This window comes from Oxyura jamaicensis, chromosome 2 (assembly GCF_011077185.1).
Source record: "Oxyura jamaicensis isolate SHBP4307 breed ruddy duck chromosome 2, BPBGC_Ojam_1.0, whole genome shotgun sequence".
NCBI lineage: Eukaryota > Metazoa > Chordata > Aves > Anseriformes > Anatidae > Oxyura > Oxyura jamaicensis.
The window spans coordinates 24,999,233-25,017,020 of NC_048894.1; the positions used below are offsets into that span (position 1 = coordinate 24,999,233).

The 17,788-nt window shown below is 37.6% G+C and overlaps 1 protein-coding gene across 1 annotated transcript in view; it reads left to right on the plus strand.

Moving 5' to 3' along the window:
* Positions 1–15,367, plus strand: part of VPS50 (VPS50 subunit of EARP/GARPII complex) — a 76,516-nt gene extending 61,149 nt beyond the window's left edge. The window contains exons 23-28 of the mRNA XM_035318715.1: positions 4,956–5,104; positions 6,236–6,332; positions 6,483–6,641; positions 9,028–9,149; positions 10,812–11,001; positions 13,542–15,367. Coding sequence (XP_035174606.1) covers positions 4,956–5,104; positions 6,236–6,332; positions 6,483–6,641; positions 9,028–9,149; positions 10,812–11,001; positions 13,542–13,661 — 837 coding nt within the window. The 3' untranslated portion in view covers positions 13,662–15,367. The remainder of the gene's footprint in view (positions 1–4,955; positions 5,105–6,235; positions 6,333–6,482; positions 6,642–9,027; positions 9,150–10,811; positions 11,002–13,541) is intronic.
* Positions 15,368–17,788: the final 2,421 nt, after the last annotated feature.

The following is a 17,788-nucleotide window of genomic DNA, read 5'->3' on the forward strand; positions in this document are numbered from 1 at the left end:
ATGAACACATGCTGGTTTTATGCTGTCAATAGGAATTTTTTACCTTTTGATTCATGAGGAAGGAAAAGTTTTCAGTGTATTTTTATTGTTATCATCATGAAGAATTTGTGAAAGTGAAGACTAAACTTTACTGTCATAAAATGGCTATTTCTCATGACTGTATGGATTGTTCTGTGCTCCTCTCGAAATTCCTGCCTCTTTTCTTAACTTGTTGTAAATTGCTTTCTGAAAATACTTTGCATGTCTGTGTTGTGGGATTCAGTCTCATGGCCCGTTAGGATTTTTGTTTTTTTGCATTGTTTTCTATTCATGATAACTTTATTAAGGAGTGTCATTTCTGCTACATTTTGGTTCCCAGTGGCAGCATCTTTCAATACTTTATTTTCGTAAGGATGGTCCCAACAAGCGTTTATTCAGATTCTGTTACTAAGGCTTTGTCAGAACTCCATGTAGGTCTAAACACTTCCTCACATCTCTTCGTGTTTGTGAAGGTTGCGCTCTATTGTCTATGTCAAGACTTTATTAATTTAGACTGGATCATTCCTAGCTTTTTTTAGAGATAGCAAGTGAATGAAGGTCTATTTATGTTTATTGACAAGAGAAAGAGGAAAAGTTGGAGGGTTTAGAGGCCATTTCTTTTAAATAAAATGGTTGTGATAGGTTTCAGTGTGATAGGTTTCTTTTTGGGACTGAATTAGTTTATATCAGATACCTTCACAGAATACTGCTTTTATTATTGTTCAGCTGGATTTTAGTCCTGCTTTGTGAAGGAAAAAGCAAAGTGGAAGGGAGGTTCTGCTTCAGGCAAGGTAAAGCCAAGCTGCCTTCTCTTTTGTGTCTTTGTTGAATCTTCATAAAATCATAGAATCCTAAGATGGTTTGGGTTGGAAGATCATTTAATTCCAACATCCCTGCAGTGGGGAGGAACACCTCCCACCAGACCAGGTTGCCCAAAGCCCCATCCAGCCTGGCCTTGAACACCTCCAGGGATGGAGCATCCACAGCTTCTCTGGGCAGACTGTGCCAGTGCCTCACCACCCTATGAGTGAAGAATTTATTCCTTCTATCTTCCTTCTAATCTAAACCTACCCTCTTTGAGTTTAAAGTCATTACTCCTTGCCCTATCACTACACCCCCTGACACAGAGTCCCTCCCCGTCTTTCCTGTAGGCCCCCTTTAGGTACTGTCAGGCTGTTGTAAGGTCTCCATGGAGCCTTCTCCTCTCCAGGCTGAACAACCCCAGCTCCCTCAGCCTGTCTTCATAGGAGAGGTGCTCCAGCTCTCTGATCATCCTCATGGCCCTCCTCTGGACTCACTCCAATAGGCCCATGTCCTTCCTGTGCTGGGGTCCCAGAGCTGAATGCAGCACTCCAGGTGGGGTCTCACAAGAGCAGAGCAAAAGGGGGGAATCCCCTCCCTCTCCCTGCTGGCCATGCTGCTTTTGATGCAGCCCAGGATACAGTTGGCTTTCTGGACTGTCGGGATACATTGCAAACTCATGCTGAGCTTCTCAGCAACCGCCACCCGCAGGTCTTTCTCCTCAGGGCTGCTGTCAGTCCATTCTCCACCCAGCCTGTGTTTGTGCTTGAGATTGTCTTGGCCCAGACCTTCAGTATGAAGAGTATGGAGGTTGATTGGAGGCATTCCCTACAGCTTTTTATGGAGCTGCTCTGTTCTAAGTTTTTACTTCCCTATTATTACAGTGCAATAAATGAGTGTTCTTTTAATATATACTGCAGTTACAGTATAGTCACCATACTTGTGAAGGAAGTACTATCCCAGTTTTCATTTAGACCACCAAGAAACAGTGAGATGGGTTTCTGACTGAGCAAAAAGACTGCAGCTATTTAAAGCATTTCTTCTCCTCTTCCCTGTGTCTCTTCTTATGCATCACATACCCGCTGCTTCTGCTGGAGGGTCCTGTCCCCTGTAAGTACTCAGCTGTAGCTGAATCACTCTTCCTCTGTTTCACAGTGCAATACCTCACAGCGAAACCACTTTATACTGTATTCTATAAACTGCAGCAAGTCCACCTGCAGTTTAAATTCCTGTTTTATATTGTGAACAAGAAAAAGATGAAATACAAACACGTGTTCAGCTATGCTCCCTTTACCGTGGGGCGGTGATCTGACACCTCAGCTGTGATCCAGAATGTTCAATGTCCATATGCTGCTCCTGCACTGATATAACTAACATTACAGTAATCCCACATTTTACAAACAATAACAAACAAACAAAACCCCTCCTTCTCCACTCAGAACCCTGCATTTCACTTGGAAGTGAACCTGTCCCTGCCCCTTGTATTTATGATACATGAATGTGTTTTTAATCTTGAATGTTTTGTGTAAGGTAGCCGCAATGACAGTGATGGAAGGAGTGGTGTATGGTACTCCAGTCAATCTTAGAGTTGGTTGCTTAGCTCTTTGCAGGATTGAGCAAGCATGTTCTTTGGGTGCTGCTGCTTTAAATGTACTAGCTCATTCAAAGCATTGTAAATACACCAGTGATGAGTTTTTGTCCACCTATGGCTTACGTTAATCTCTGCACTACAAATACTGACAGTGCTTTAGGTATGGTCTGAAACTTTTTATGCCAAATAAACAAGATAGGCTTAGTAAAAAATAAATAAAAGGGGGCTTTTTAGCAGAATTGTCTTTGTTTTGTAATGTGTAAGAGTTCTGGGATCTCATTGACTGAGTAACAAATTTGGAGTGTCAAAGCAAAACCAAGTCGCTTCAAGGAAATACTTGCTGGCAAACTCAAAGGAATAAAAAATGCAAGTTCTTTAAGTGTTTGTGTTAAAGCGATTTAGGGTGCAGATTCATTTTCCAAGAGGTAAGAGAACAAAATGACTTTCAAAAATTTGTTTGGGTACATTGTATTGAACTTCTTAAGTACATCTCAACTCCATGTTCAGCCCTTTCTGTAGCAAGTATAAGACAGCTTCAGTACAGATATCAGCTATGCAACAGCAGAGATGATAATTTGGATTCTCCAGAAATAGCAGTCTATGGGTTGTTCCATTCATGCCAGCAGGATGTATTAAAAGGGAAAGAGAAGAGCAATATAGAATAGTAAGTTGCTGCTTTCATTAGGCCAAATACATTGAAACAAGTGTCTGTTTCTGTGCAGCTTGAGTCTCCTCACTGTCAGTTCCCCAAGCAGGATGCGTAGAAAGATCTGCACACATTCTGTCCTTGCATTTGTCATTTCTACCAGAAATGTGTTTTTGCAATAGTAATGATGCATACTGATCGTGTTAATTAATCTACTGAGACCCGTAAGCACCCAAGCCGGTACGTGGCATCGATCAGTTCATGAAGTATGATTATCGGTGTTTTGGAAGGGAAACTGACGCCATATTTTATCTGTCTCTTAGCAACTTCTTCACAAAATCTTAGTCATGGTACTGCCATTACCTAGATAGTATTTGTGAATATTCTCTCTATGCAAATAGCTGCCTTAACTGATACAGTGGCTTCCAAAAGTGAGATATTTGGGGTAGGTGAACAGAATACTCATAAGTATTTCATTGCAAGCTAGTAATGACATTGGTCCTCTGCACCTCAAACCGTTTTTAGCAGCTTGGACAATATTATATTCCTAGTTGTCTTATGTTCTTTAATGTAATTTTTGACTTGGCTTTCATCCAGTCTGTAAATACATTCTAGTGCTGCTTTGTCTATAGGAATTTTAAGTTCTGAATTTTAAGTTCTGATTTTTCTGCTCATTTTGAATCACTTAATTTCTCACAAACTCCTTACTCAACTTGACATAATTACTTTTTCCTGCTCCACCTTTAATTGGTGCAATATAACCACAATGGGCCTGTCAGGTTTTTCTGCCAGAATAACCTACACTTTGCTTTCTCCTTTTTAATGCATTCTTCTGTTGTATGCAGTACCTTCTCTCTTGGCTTTTCAAGATCTGTAGTGTATATTTTTCCTTGTTTCAATCCTGATACTTGGAATGAGTTAGGTAATGTCTTAGAATCATAGAACCAGGCTGATTTGTTGTACCACCTGTTGGCCACAGAATGTTTATCCTAGGGACATGGAAGGCTCTTAGTTAAGAAATCAGTGCTGTATCATGCCAATCTTCATCATCTGATTTGTGTTTTGTGTCATTTTTCTTCTGTAGCACTTCCATATTTTATAGACTGTGTGTAAGCAGTAAGCACAGTATGACTAATAAATGTAAAGCCATAACTACTTTTTTGTTTTTATGTCCTGATCTGATATTGGCAAATAGATAAGCATCAGGTGGTGTCCATTTATTCACTTGTTTAGACCACTGTGGTAGCTCTGGAAATTTGTTCCTTCTGTGATTCCTCTTCTAGCTGTAACTGATACTTATAGTCGTCAAATCTAGAGATGTTTTTTTCTGGTTAAGTGAATATTTCCATGCTCTTTACAACTGAGTTGTCTGCAGGATAAAAGTTGTTTTGGAATGGTAACGTAGTGTTTTTTTTTTTTTTTTTTTTTTTAAAAAAAAAAAAAAAAAAATCACATGTATTTTACTTAAGTTAGCCACAGATCACAGGAGTGGTTAAGCCCACACATGAATAATATTCCTTTGATTTTTCTCTTTGTTTGCTGTCATATTGAAGAAACTATATCCAGGGGTGAGAAGTTAATTCCTCTATAGGCAGTTGGGCTAAAGCCTGTATGGGCATTAGTTTGTTCTATTTTTTTTTCTTTTCCTGAGACAGATATTGATCTGCATGATGTGATTTTTTTTCACTTGTTTGAACACTTTTCACTTGTTTGAACATCATACTGTTGAAATAGAAAACATAGTGCTCACGTTGGCTTCAGGCTTGATTTAAGTTATATCATAAAATTAGAAACATTCCTTTATCAGATGAGAAGCCATCTGAAACTGCTCAGTTGCCGCCATTCTTGCTGTTTTCCAGTCAACTGTTTTTTTTTCATTTGTTTAATTCTGTATTTTAGGAGGTCTCTGGTGATCCCGCAGGAACTCTCACAGCTGCTGAAGAGAGAAAGGAGAAGGTGCCAAGCCCACATCTCAGTCATCTAGTAGTTCTGACGTCTGGCAACTCGCTGTATGGTTTGGCAGAGAGAGTGGTAGCCACAGAATCCTTGTAGGTTATTTACTGTACACCGTATTTTGTGGTCACTGGAAGCTAAGGATTGTTTAAGAGATTGCGATTACATGCCAAAACCTTCTTCAGAGGTCAAAAATTCCTACTTCTGAATGTGATTTTAATAACGAGCAGTAGAGGTAATTTTTTAATTAAAGGTACCAGGACCTGATCATTTGGTTTACCACCTGCAAGCACAGGCAATAAAATTTTACTGCAGCTGGTCCAGTAATTTGTGATATTACAAAGCCAAATCTTACAGGAAAAAGAATAATTTTAAAGAGGCTAATGGGACTATTTAATATGTATGCGTCATTTAAACCATAGCTATCAGTATTTGAGTACTTAATATAAGACTCAGAACTGCATAGTTCATATTGGCTTGTTTTTTTTTTTTCTGATATTCTTGGCAATAGGTGGAAGTTTACCTGTGAAAAGGAGATTATAACGAGCGAGGAATGCAAAACTCTTACAAAATGTTCTTTATTTGGTCGGAACAGCAGTAAGAGTCAGATAGGATTTTATTCCTTTTTCCCCGCACAGAAGAGGACACTGTTAAAGATTAGTAATTTGTTTTTAAAATGTTTTTCCAAATGAGGTTGTTTGTCTTTTTTAAATGTTCATTTTTGCTTAGTTAGAAATGAACTTCTTTGTTACGTTACTATATATTAAAAAATAATCCTACCCATGCTGAAGAATTTCTCATTTTCCATCTTTTAAAAGTTCACTAGTAACTATGTAATTTGGAATGATATTTTGAAATTCTGAAATGGATTTTTTAATGTAGATTGTCCTGCCATATGAAAATCACAGGACACGTGTCCACTGACTTTACTAGGCTTTGGATCAGACTTTAGCAGTACATCTTGAGTAAAACAGAAATCTGAATTGTTGCTAGTGTTTTTATTGAAGCATTTTCTTGATCACAATCACATTTTAAAATGTCAGAACTGAGAATACACGTTGACATGTTAGCATAAAAATGGTACAGTTGTTATCAGGATTACATTTTCCAAGGTTACATATCATTGCCAAATATCTTAACTGTGGTGGAAAAGAAGTATAGAGGCATTCCAAATGTTGCATTTAGTTCATGGTGAATTTCAAAATTTCAAATATTTGTTTTCAAAGGGTATTTCTGGCTGAGCAGTTTGAGTTTCTTCAACCTCATCTTGATGCGGTGATGCCGGCTGCCAAGAAGCCTTTTCTTCAGCAGTTCTATTCTCAGGTCAGAATTGTGTAATTCACTGGTGATTTTTTTAAAACAGCAGGTTTGGAACTTGTACTGTGTGGTACCCATATTTGTGCACCATAGTTATAAATTGCGCTTATTAGCCAGAAATTTACTGAATTAAATTTTCTTTTTATTCGATTTCAGACAGTGTCAACTGCCAGTGAACTACGCAAACCAGTTTATTGGATTGTTGCTGCTAAAGCCATTGATTATGAACAGATGCTGCTTCTCATGACTAATGTAAAATGGGATGTGAAGGAAATCATGTCACAACACAACGTATATGTAGATGCTCTTTTAAAGGTGAATACTTTCTGAGAACCAGTGTGCTAGAGCTTATTTAAATATTAAACTGCTGTAATGCTTCACTAATGCTATTAAAGTGGCATGATTAGAGCTATGCAGCATCCTGACAAATAGTAAGTTGTTACAAGGAGGTCTGTCCAGAATTTTCATTATTCTTGCTACTAGCAGAATACATTAATATTTGTTTTCAGTGCTGATTTTTTGACTACATTGTGGATGAAAGTGACCATAAAAGGTTAATGAGTTTCACGTCTATGTCCTGAACGGAAGGTAAATGCCTATTACACGGAAGTAACATTGAGGAAAATAGGAAAATACAGTGGCCTGAGGAAGTGGTGTGCGTGTATTTTTTTTTAACAAAGGCTTTTTCTGGTTCTGCATAATTATTTCAGTTGTCTGAAGCAACTGGTGCTAGCAGGCAAACCAGCACTACTAATAATAGCATGCTATCTAATTGAAGTTGGTATCTTTAGGAGTTAGTATTTTAAAAAGGAAGCTAAATGAGAAGTTATTCAACCAACTTCTCAACTGCATTCAGTAGAAGTGGTTATACAATTGCCATATCTTATGGCATATGGAACGTATTCTTGCAACAGTCCTTCATTAGATTTTTATTTATGCCTAAACTATATTTTTAAAGGTCTTTAGAAGGAAGTTGTGGAATTACAGTAAATCTCACAGAGAAACAAAAAAAAATAATCTAAAGATCTATGAGGTATGCATCACAGGGAAAGTTAAGCATCTGCATTGAACAACAGATTTGATTACACTTTTGTAATTTACAGCTATTCTCTGCTTCAAAAAAAAAAAAGAAAAGAATGGAGACTGCAGTGAATTTGTCTGAATCTTCGTGACTACCCTTCTTTATGCTGCTGTGGCTTTTTTAAATCAGTGTGTACTTATAGTATTTGGTCACTACAGTAGAACTTTCCCTTCTGTGACTGTGCAGCTGCTGATGAATTTGCTTCAGGACAATCAGAGCTAATGCAATTTTTTGAATTTCTGGCCTCTATGTTATATAGCTAATAAGTTTCTACAGAGGCTTTTAGATTACTACTTAGCAATTAGTGACTTGCTGTGTGACTCCAGGAGTGTCAGATGTAAACAAAATGTTTAACGTAATAGCCAACTGCTTTTAGCCACGTGTGCACATATGCAGAATTCCTCACTCAGTCATATAGTATGTAAGGAAGTGGATAAACTGGGAAAAGAGGATTGTTCAAGAATTTAATTGGTCCTGAGTGATAGGCATGTTCATCTTCACAAGAGTCATCTCTATACCTGTTAAGGCACGGTATTGTGGTGCCCTTCTTCCTCTTGCAACATTTCTCAGAAAATTTGTGTTCAACACCAATTATTTGGTCAGATACTAGCTTAAAACAGTCATTGAAATTCCCAGCTGAGTGTCTATTTTCTTGTTCATTTGCTGAATTCTTGATGGGAAAAGAATAAAAGCTAGATTCCAGCTGTGGAATGAAAGCATTTTTTTTGAACAAGTATGGCCTTAATAGGCTGCATTACAAACTGGTTTTGCTCGTTATGTAGAGCAGTTCATTGTCAAGGTCTGCTTTGTGTTAAAGTCATTTGATTATTTTTTTTTTAAATGATAGAGGCATTAGTTCCTTGCAGACTTCTATTTTGCTTTATGTAAGTCACAAAAATAATTGTAGCAGTAATTAATTTCAGTTATGACTAGTTTGTCACTCATAGTAACAGCTGAAGTCCATCCAGTCCATTGATGTTTCAGGTGGAAACAGGTGCCTTCCTTCAATCTGAGTCTAGCAATGCAGTATCCAGCTAAACTGTTGGATTTGCTTTGTTTTCAGTGGACACTCTGGGTTCTTCTCAAAGCACCTGAGATCTTTCTAATGCAAAAGGTTGAGGAATGAAAAATGGTTATGATATTTTTGAGCTTCTCTCTGAATGCTGATGGGGCAGGTATTTAGAGGGATAGAGAGCTTATCACTGGATTTTCTTCAGGGCTATATATTGGCTTTCAGGAAGTTAAAGATGAGCTTAGAGAGTGAGACAGTGAAGTGGCATTTGAAGGATTAGATACTTGCATAAGTTTTAGATGTCTCAGTTTCACTGAGAACTACCTACACCTCTGTAGAACCAGAGTAGTGTTTGTTATTTTTCAAATAAAATTACTGAGGTCGTGTTATGAATGATATACTAGAATGCTTTCTACTCTGCACAGGCTTGTCTCTATAGTCTGTGCCTATTAAGCTTCTCTGCATTGCTCTTACTTTTTAGTTTTTTTTTTTTGTTTTTTTTTTTTTTCATGTGCATATCTGCGTGTGTTTTTTAATTTTTATTTTTCCTAAGCATGTATGGTCTCTTTGATGCTGATGGAGTAATGACCTTTTTCATGTTTCATCAGGAATTTGAAGAATTTAACAGAAGGTTGAATGAAGTATCTAAGAGAGTCCGTATTCCACTGCCAGTCTCAAATATCCTTTGGGAGCACTGCATTCGCTTAGCTAATAGAACTCTTGTGGAAGGGTAAGTAGTTCGTGGAGGACTTGGACTTGGGTAAATATGTCTGTAATGATAATGCTTATATCATGGTTTTAAAGGTTCTGATTTTTGCAATGCACTGGTAAGCTGTTGAGTTTATGGGAATAAAGTGTGATTGCAGCATCTCTATGGTGATGCTGCTTGTCTTTGCTGGGAAGAAAGACAGTTGCAAGGTAGAAAGTTGTCAGCCCTAGCAGTTACCTTAGGATAGCCATGGAGCAGGAGCCTTCCAGTTTCATCAGAAAGAAACAGAGGTGTCCTAGTTGGCTTGGTAAATGTGGACTCAAACACCTTAGCCAGGAACTGCTATTCCTACTTCTCCATCAGTGTCCCAGTCTTTTCAGGGTCAGTATTGTAGCCTGAGTATTGCAGGCTTTTCATCCCCTGCATCTATTTTTGTGGTTTTGTCCACTTGCTACCTGTCTATGTTGTCATCTTCTGCATTGTTGAATATGTGCTGTCTTTCACTCTTTCAGGTTTTGTTTACCTATATCTTTCTTGGTTATCTTTACCTTCCTACTTTACACTTCCTACTGCCTGTTTCACTTCTTTCCATCCCACTCTTCTGCTGTTTTCTCTAATTTAGGACCCCAACAACATCCTTGTTCTCCAAGCGTTAGTTGTCTGTTATGAATCACCAGCTTCCACTGCTTCTGTCAAGCCATCACATTTAAATTCAAGTCTATTTCCTTTCCTCCTCTTGCAGTCTCTGAGAGATCAATTTCATCTTCAGGGAGACTAAATCTAGCTATGACCTCCCTGTAGCTTCCCGGTTTCGTCATAAGACATGTCCTAAACAACTGTCCTTCCTTTTTGATAATTCAGTTTCCACTTTAACTTCATGCCTCAAATCAAAGTAAATGGGACAAAACAACTGTCTTCTTCCCAACTCCTTTCCTTTCAACTGGCTAACCTCACCATTTTCCTACCAACCTATTCTGCCTCAGCCCTTGTGCCTGTTTTGGGGTTTGTTTCTCATCCGTTCAAAAAGATTGTTTCCTTAGTTTGTTGTGGAATCCCTCCTGGTATTTTCCTGTCCTAAACTCATCTACTGCTCCTTCTTTGAGCTCAAACCTATCACTAGTTTTCTGTCAGTTTGTTCTCATCAAACCATTAACTTCTCACAGAGATTAGCCAGTGCTGCCACCCTTTATCCTCTGGTTGTTGTATGTGATTTTGGACAGCTTTGTACCTGTCTGATGCTTCCACAGTTAGTTCAGCAAGCTCCTGTTGATCATTCCTAAAATTGCTATGGTACCTTTCACATTTCAGGGATCATGATCCCTTGACTAGAGCCACTGTCTAGTACACTGATCAATACTGATTTCATTTCCTTTATCCTGCTTCTATTCTTAAGCTGTTCAATGTAGAATTTTTAGTGGCTTTTGTGTGTTTTTTTTTTTTTTTTTTTAGTATTACTGCATATTGTGGGCTTCTGTTCTATGTGGGAGACTAAAACGTATTATACTAATGCAAATTTAATGCAAACTCCATCAAAAATCCTAAGAGGCGTTCTTGTCTGCTTTTGACTTAAAACCTTAATTATGTTCCTCCTCAAGGTTTGAAAGGCTAAGTTAAACAGCTTTGAGAAGTAAGATTCGTTTGTTTCCTTCTAATTGTTACTTTCCACCATGTTCCTCTTTTCAGTTATGCTAATGTAAAGAAATGCAGCAATGAAGGACGTGCCTTGATGCAACTGGACTTTCAACAGTTCTTAATGAAACTAGAGAAGTTAACAGACATTAGGCCTATTCCAGATAAAGAATTTGTGGAGACCTACATTAAAGCATATTACTTAACAGAAAATGACATGGAGCGCTGGATAAAAGAGCACAGGGTAAGAGTTAAATGTGTATTCTTTTACAACTCTTAACAACTCTAAATGACCAATTCTTCTGTGTGTTAAAAATGAATATGCTCACATGTATGTGTGTATAAATTTGTTATAATAAAATTGTATGGGATGCAATATGAATATGTGTGTGTATGTATATGTTTATTATCATATGAAGTTAATATGTATTTGCAAGGAGTACAAACAGAGACTTTGCAGGCTGTTCATTAATAATAATTGTCATACTTTTGACCAAAAGGAAAATACAAATTTATTTGCTATTACTACTATTAACCACTACTAGGTCCATGCCATATTTCTGTAGTTGATAGGGTTCATCCTGGGAAGATGCGCTATGATTTATGTATATGAGCAGTAATCTACCCAGGGTTTTGAGATGAGTTGAATCCAAAGAAAAGTTTTTTTCCGCTCCTTAGGTAGCAGCTCTGGTCTGCTACAGCAAAAGAAGCAGCTGGATCCCAGGCACCTGAAGCCCATATACACTGTAAACTGTTTCACAGCCCAAGCAATGACCCAAACTTCTATCTAAATCAACTATGAGGTTAGAACAGCAACAAGGGAGAGGAAACACCTGCATTGGTGTATGCAGCTGTTAAGGAAAACTATTTGGTAGTCTTCATTGTCAGGGAATTTACAGGCTGAAAATGGATTTTAGATCTGACAAATCATGGCCAGTCAGTGCTGTGTGGAGCATCTGGGCAATCTATTAACAGTGGTTCGTTAAAGACCAAGGCTGCATTGGATGGTGGAGAGACTTGGTAGCTCAATGAATCTTACAGAATCACAGAGTGTTGGGGATTGGAAGGGACCTTAAAAGATCATCTAGTCCAATCCCCCAAATTACGTATCTTTTACATTCTCACTGTAAAATAATAATAATAATAATAAAATCTTCAATATGCCCCTATCTGGTATTTTCAGACATTATTTTCACTTGTGAAGATAATTCTACTGCAGGTAGTTGACCGTTTACAATCTTAAGAGTTAACCGAAGTCATTTATCAATGTGTTCTTCAGACACCATCCCTATAAAAGTTGTTCTTTTATTCAAGTGAATCAACAAGGCGAAATCATTAGTACATATGCATAACCCATTTTTGGTTTGAGCTCTGCAAACGTCAACTGTGTTTTAGTTGGAAGCCATCAGTGCCTCATAGCTAAACCTAGTACAACGTGATTTGAAATAGCAAATTTTCATAAGATAATCAAAAATCTTTCCATAACTCCACCCTACAGTATTACAGTAAAGAAGCTTGCCAGCTGGGCCATTCTGGTTTCTTGCTGTAGGTCACATACCAGGAAGCATTTAAACATGTATGAATGGGATGAGCATAAGTACACTAAATGCTGCTAAAAATGGGGCTACAAAAATGATCTGAAGTAGCTGAGCCAAATTTCCCATGATGAACCTCTAGCCTTCAGTGAAGTTGAAAATTTTGGTCTTCTGTTTTGAATATGCCAAAGTGCACAATTGGATCATTAAGAGTACAATTTGAAATTAGGCCTTTAGGAGTGGATTGCTTCAACTAAGTCTTAAGGCACAGTGGATAAAAATCATTGCTTTTTCTTCCTTTGACTAATAAATCTGAATCTGGATCATCATTGCTGTCTGTGATAAGTTTTCATTTGTGTTCTGACAGCATTTAGCATTCTTTCATGGTAGCATAACATAACCATAACAGGACTAATAGAGGGTAATGGTTGCATGCTGTTGGAGCTGGTCCACCGTTAAAGTGGAAAGTCTTTTAAAATGGAGCATTTAGAGATATTTAGACTATTTTGCAATTACTTTAAATTCAGCTACAAATAGATGAAATTAATACTTTGGTAATATAATTTTTCTTGTTAAACCTGGAGCTATGAGACTGAGCTGTCATGTGGTGATCCATATGGAAAAACTCTTGTTTAAACACACTGGTGGAAGCTACAGTTTGGATGGTGTTTAAGGGTAAAGGTAGTACTGGCAAATGTGGTGTTTTGACAGGTGTGAAGAATTCCTCTCTTAACGTTTTTGAAATTTTTTCCTCCTTTATCATGTACCGAAATTAATGGTGTTCGAATACCCTTTGGACAGAAGTATTTAGAAGCTTATCAGGAATGAGACAGAAAAATAAAAAAAAAATCATCAAGTTTTGTCACAGCTTGTTAGGAAAATGGTCTTGTGTTTAAAAACTTACCATTTGCACATTTGTATTTCCGACCACACCTCCCAAAGAATGGAAAATATATTAAAAATTATTTTAATACATAAGTATTACTTTCTGTGAACTTAGTCCAACACTACTAAAATTGTAGGCATTTTCCATTGTAATCTGCCATGTAGCAAAATACAGCTTTGTGCTTCTGTGTCAGCTATGAAAACTCTCCAAACCTGACTTAACTACCACTTTAAGTCTCCCTTGCGTACCAACTGCGACTATCAGTTGAACAGTCCACAGTGTGTTTGTCTGGTTTTTAGTTTTCTATCTTTATCCACTGTTTTTATTCTGTTTGCCATAACATAATCTGCTTTCATTTGCCAGGAATATTCCACTAAGCACTTGACAAATCTGGTGAATGTTTGTCTGGGATCCCACATCAACAAGAAGGCAAGACAGAAGCTGCTGGCTGCTATTGATGACATAGACAGACCTAAAAGATAACTGGAGAGAGTTACTTCCCTTGTGACTTGTACCTTTTTCTGTTCATCTGAAGCATGCAGACAAATCTCTCATGGACTAATGACAACATTCTCTTAAAAAAACATTGTGCATGACCTTTCTTACCAGCAATGGAGACTCTCTGAATTGGCATAATGTTCTAAAATATGAATTTTTTAACCTGTAGAATCCTTTTCTGTTGTATTTTTTTTTGTTACTTGCTCCTAGGAAAGGGCTTCTCTTTGTGTATCATTGGTAAGCTGTATATTTTGCAAAACTGTATACTGTAAGTAAAATCAAAATCAGAAAGAAACACATTGGCTTAATATATAGTTGATGCTCCTTTTTTAATAAAGGGCTACTTGAAAATATGCTTTTTTTCCTCACTGCTTCCCTCCTGAGAATTTGTGCTTTATTATGGACCAGTGTAAAATGAAAGGAAATGTATGATATCTTTGAATGACATACCTTGCATGTGGGATAAGAGTACAGATCAATTAAACACTCTCATGTTGAAGTCTCTCATCATCTTATGTATTTAAAAATGTTTATTTCAGAATTAATTTAGCCATATCAAAATGATTGGTTTCAGATTAATGGAAGGTAATAAATACTGTACACTAATATGAGTTATTTGTGAGACTTCATTTGCCTAATTCAACAACACAAAATGTCACTTACAATAGAAGTTAGTATTGTTCCTCTCATGTCACTTCCCTTTTGTGCCCCTGCCAGTCTTTCCTGTTCCCAAAGCAATAATGCCAGGGAACAGGAATAATAATGTTGTTGTTTTTTTTTTGGCTGAAGTTTTGGATGGATTATCTTACTATTTTCTGCTCTGCTGTAGACCTAACCTGGAGTGATCCTGAACACATCAAAGTTGTTTGACTGGGTATATGTCCTAGAAATCAACTTGTTAAAGCATCACTGACTACTGAGGTTTTCAATTTGGCTTTCAGTGGAAGGACCTGCATTTTGAGTACATTTTTGCTTTCTTGAAATATTGCTTGTACACCAGATACTTGGAGACGGCTCAGACACTATTGTGGCATAACCAGAAGGACTCCTAAAGTAGTTTGAACTAACTAAAATTAAGACTTTTCTCTAATGCACTCAAGCTCTGTTCCATCTTTTTGTTTTTCAGTATACAGTGTTTAAGATTTATTTTTTATCACATTATAATTTTGTTTGTAATTCTCTCAGGCCTTTTTAAAAGAAATATGCTAGTAATGAGCTAACAGGTAAAATAATGTACAAAGGATACAATCCACTAATGTATATGACATGGTAAATTCTCAATTTGGGCTTCATACTTGCCATTTTACTTTTTAATTCAAATACTTGGTACTTACTTCAAGACAGCAGTACCTACTGACAGGAAACTGTTCCATGGAACTGTGATAATTGTCCTTTTCTATAGTTTAATTTCATCTTCCGAAGTGGTCTGAGCATTGTTGTGCAAGTTCCTGGAAAGCCTGTATACAGTTTTAGCAGAACAGTAGAATTGCTATTTTAAATTTTGATTGTGTAGCATTCATCTCCCTTTTTCACCTGTATTTTAAAGGAAATAAGATTTAAAACAAGATTTAGCTCCGTTCTGTACACACCATGCTGTCAGAGTTCTATCGAAAACTTGTTTAGCAGAGTGTCAATGTATGTGTTCAAGCTGAATCACTTCTACCTGCATTAAAAAGGTCATTCAAAAAACAGAACAAAGCGTAGTTCATTTTAAAAGTGCGGACTTCTGCGTCACTGTATCTGCCCTGAAGTCAGATCCTGAACAAGAGCTCTTGAAAGAAACAGAAATGTGTCAGAGACAATTAGTGTAAAATCTGCTTCAATTTCCTTCTCGTGGCTGAAAAAAAGGAATTTAAATAACTTTACCATAGCTCTGGTAAACTGAGCACATGGTTAATTTGTTCTGAACTCTTTAGGTTGCTGTAATTTGATTGCTTACCAAAAGGTAGAGTGCAAGCACTGAACGGAGAGTAGGGTCAAGGAAGGAGGTGGGCAATTGCATGAATCATAGTAAGGATTTAAGGATTTTATATATATATATATATATATATTTGGTTGCAGGGTAGCTGTAAATTTGCTCATTTTTAAGCTCGCGAATAATAAAATGTATAAGATAGAGTGTTAGACCTGTTAAACAATTTTGATCTTCTTTCTTATATGCCTCAGAAACCTCCACTTACTGCGTAGTACTGATGCTAAAGAAGAAGCTATATGTAGCTTAAATGGTGTACAGGTTGCTTAGTCCCAAGTGCCTAATAAATCCTAGTTTTGGCTGAATGTAGAATATCAATTTACTAAGGATCTGGTAGCTTCTGCCCTCTGGTATGACAATTCCTCACAAACCATTTTTGCGCAGCTCTTTAACTCTTCATTCTCCTATGGAATAAAAAGCCTCTGTTCTTACTGCTTTTTATAAGGGGTAATATAGTCTAAAACGTTCTTTGTGTTTTGGAGAAGGGTTTTGGAATACTTCAATAATAGAAGATGATTTCTTTCAGTCATCCCCAAGGAGGATGACCAGCACTGCAGGGGTGGATGATTCATCTGTCAGTCCTTCAGCCTAATGAAGAATTTAAATCCTGTCCCTCAATGAGTGCTCTGATACCCTCCAAGTTCAGCTGCAGCACAGATGACTAATTTTCAAGTCTTTGGTTAGGCAAAGTCTATGTCTGCCCTGATCTGCTTACAGCTGGCTTGCCTACAGTTGGCTTCTCCGTTGCATCTACAGTTGTGATGGTCTCAGAAGAAACAGCACTTGGGACAAAAATAGGGGGAAACTGGGTGGTTGGTGTGACCTGGTGCAAGATGCCTTGCTGCAGTGTAAGTTTAATTACTCAAAGCAGAATGGCATTGGCGGGAAAGACCAGCTTGGACCAGCGGTGCTTCAGCTGATGGGATAGGGTCACGAGCACCCTGCTGCCATGTGTAAGGTCCAGTGTCTGACTTGAGCAGGGGCTTGAAACCTCCACCTTTTAGACAAGTAGCTACATTTCCAGATTGTTGACTATTCTGGGCTCCCTTCTCCCCATGTGTGAGAGTCTTCCTGTGTGTGAAGTCTTGCCTTGCTTAGTAAAGTCTAACTGTGAGGTGTAGATTATAGCTTGTGGACGCTCTTCTTTCTTCCATTCCCCTTTAGGGGAGAAAAAGGGAAGAGCCATCTGTGGCTGTCTCAGAGCTGTCCATGAAAGGTTGCCCTCCCCCCTCAGCTTTCACAGGTGTGAATGGCCAAGGCATCTCTCATGGTACTGAAAATGTGATTTCTTTAATGCAAAGCTCTGGACGTGGGTCGTCTTGCTGAGCACACACAATTACAAAGACTTTCCTACAAAAATGCTATATTGGGCTCTTTCTGTTTGAGAACTTGCTCATGGTTAATGTTTATGAATTTTCTGTTACCAAAGCTATGCTTTGGTAACATAAAATTTAAATAAAGCCATTTATTAAAAAAAAAAAAAAAAGAAAAGAAAAAAGAATAAAAGAAGATTAAATTGATAAATAGTGCTGTCTCCTAGCAAAATCCTTGAAAGACTGAATGTCAGCCGGCACCTGCTATATTATAAATGATGCAAACATAGATGGACAAAAAATGTAGATTTATTGTGTGTGGGTGATAGTATCTATTTTATTTATAACCACTGCTTGAAACAGCATCGCGTAAAAACTAAACATTGCACCAGACACTACGGTTATGGTGCAAGTAAGGAAATAACATAGTTTGCAAACTGCAAAGTTTCCATGCTTGCTGGCTATTTAAGGAGATTTCTGGATGCCTTGTTTTTGCAGAGCCAGAGCTGTTTTTCATCACAGCAGGGACTCAGTTCTTAAGGATCTCCTCCTGCTCTTCCATGAGATCCCAGGGCATGATGTGGAGCAGCACCTTTAAATTGTACTAAAGGCCTGACAGATGTGTGTGTGGTTTTTCATTTGTTTTTAATAGGCATTAAATCACATGCTTTATGATAAAGTGCATATTTGAGAGTCTAGTAAGGAGCTAAGTGACCTCTTTTTCTGTGTGGTGCATCCACTGCTATTCTGGAGTATTCTGTCCCATCCCAAAAATTAGATGCTTAAGCTAAATGAAAAACAGTGGGTGTCAACTAAGTTTGAGTCTG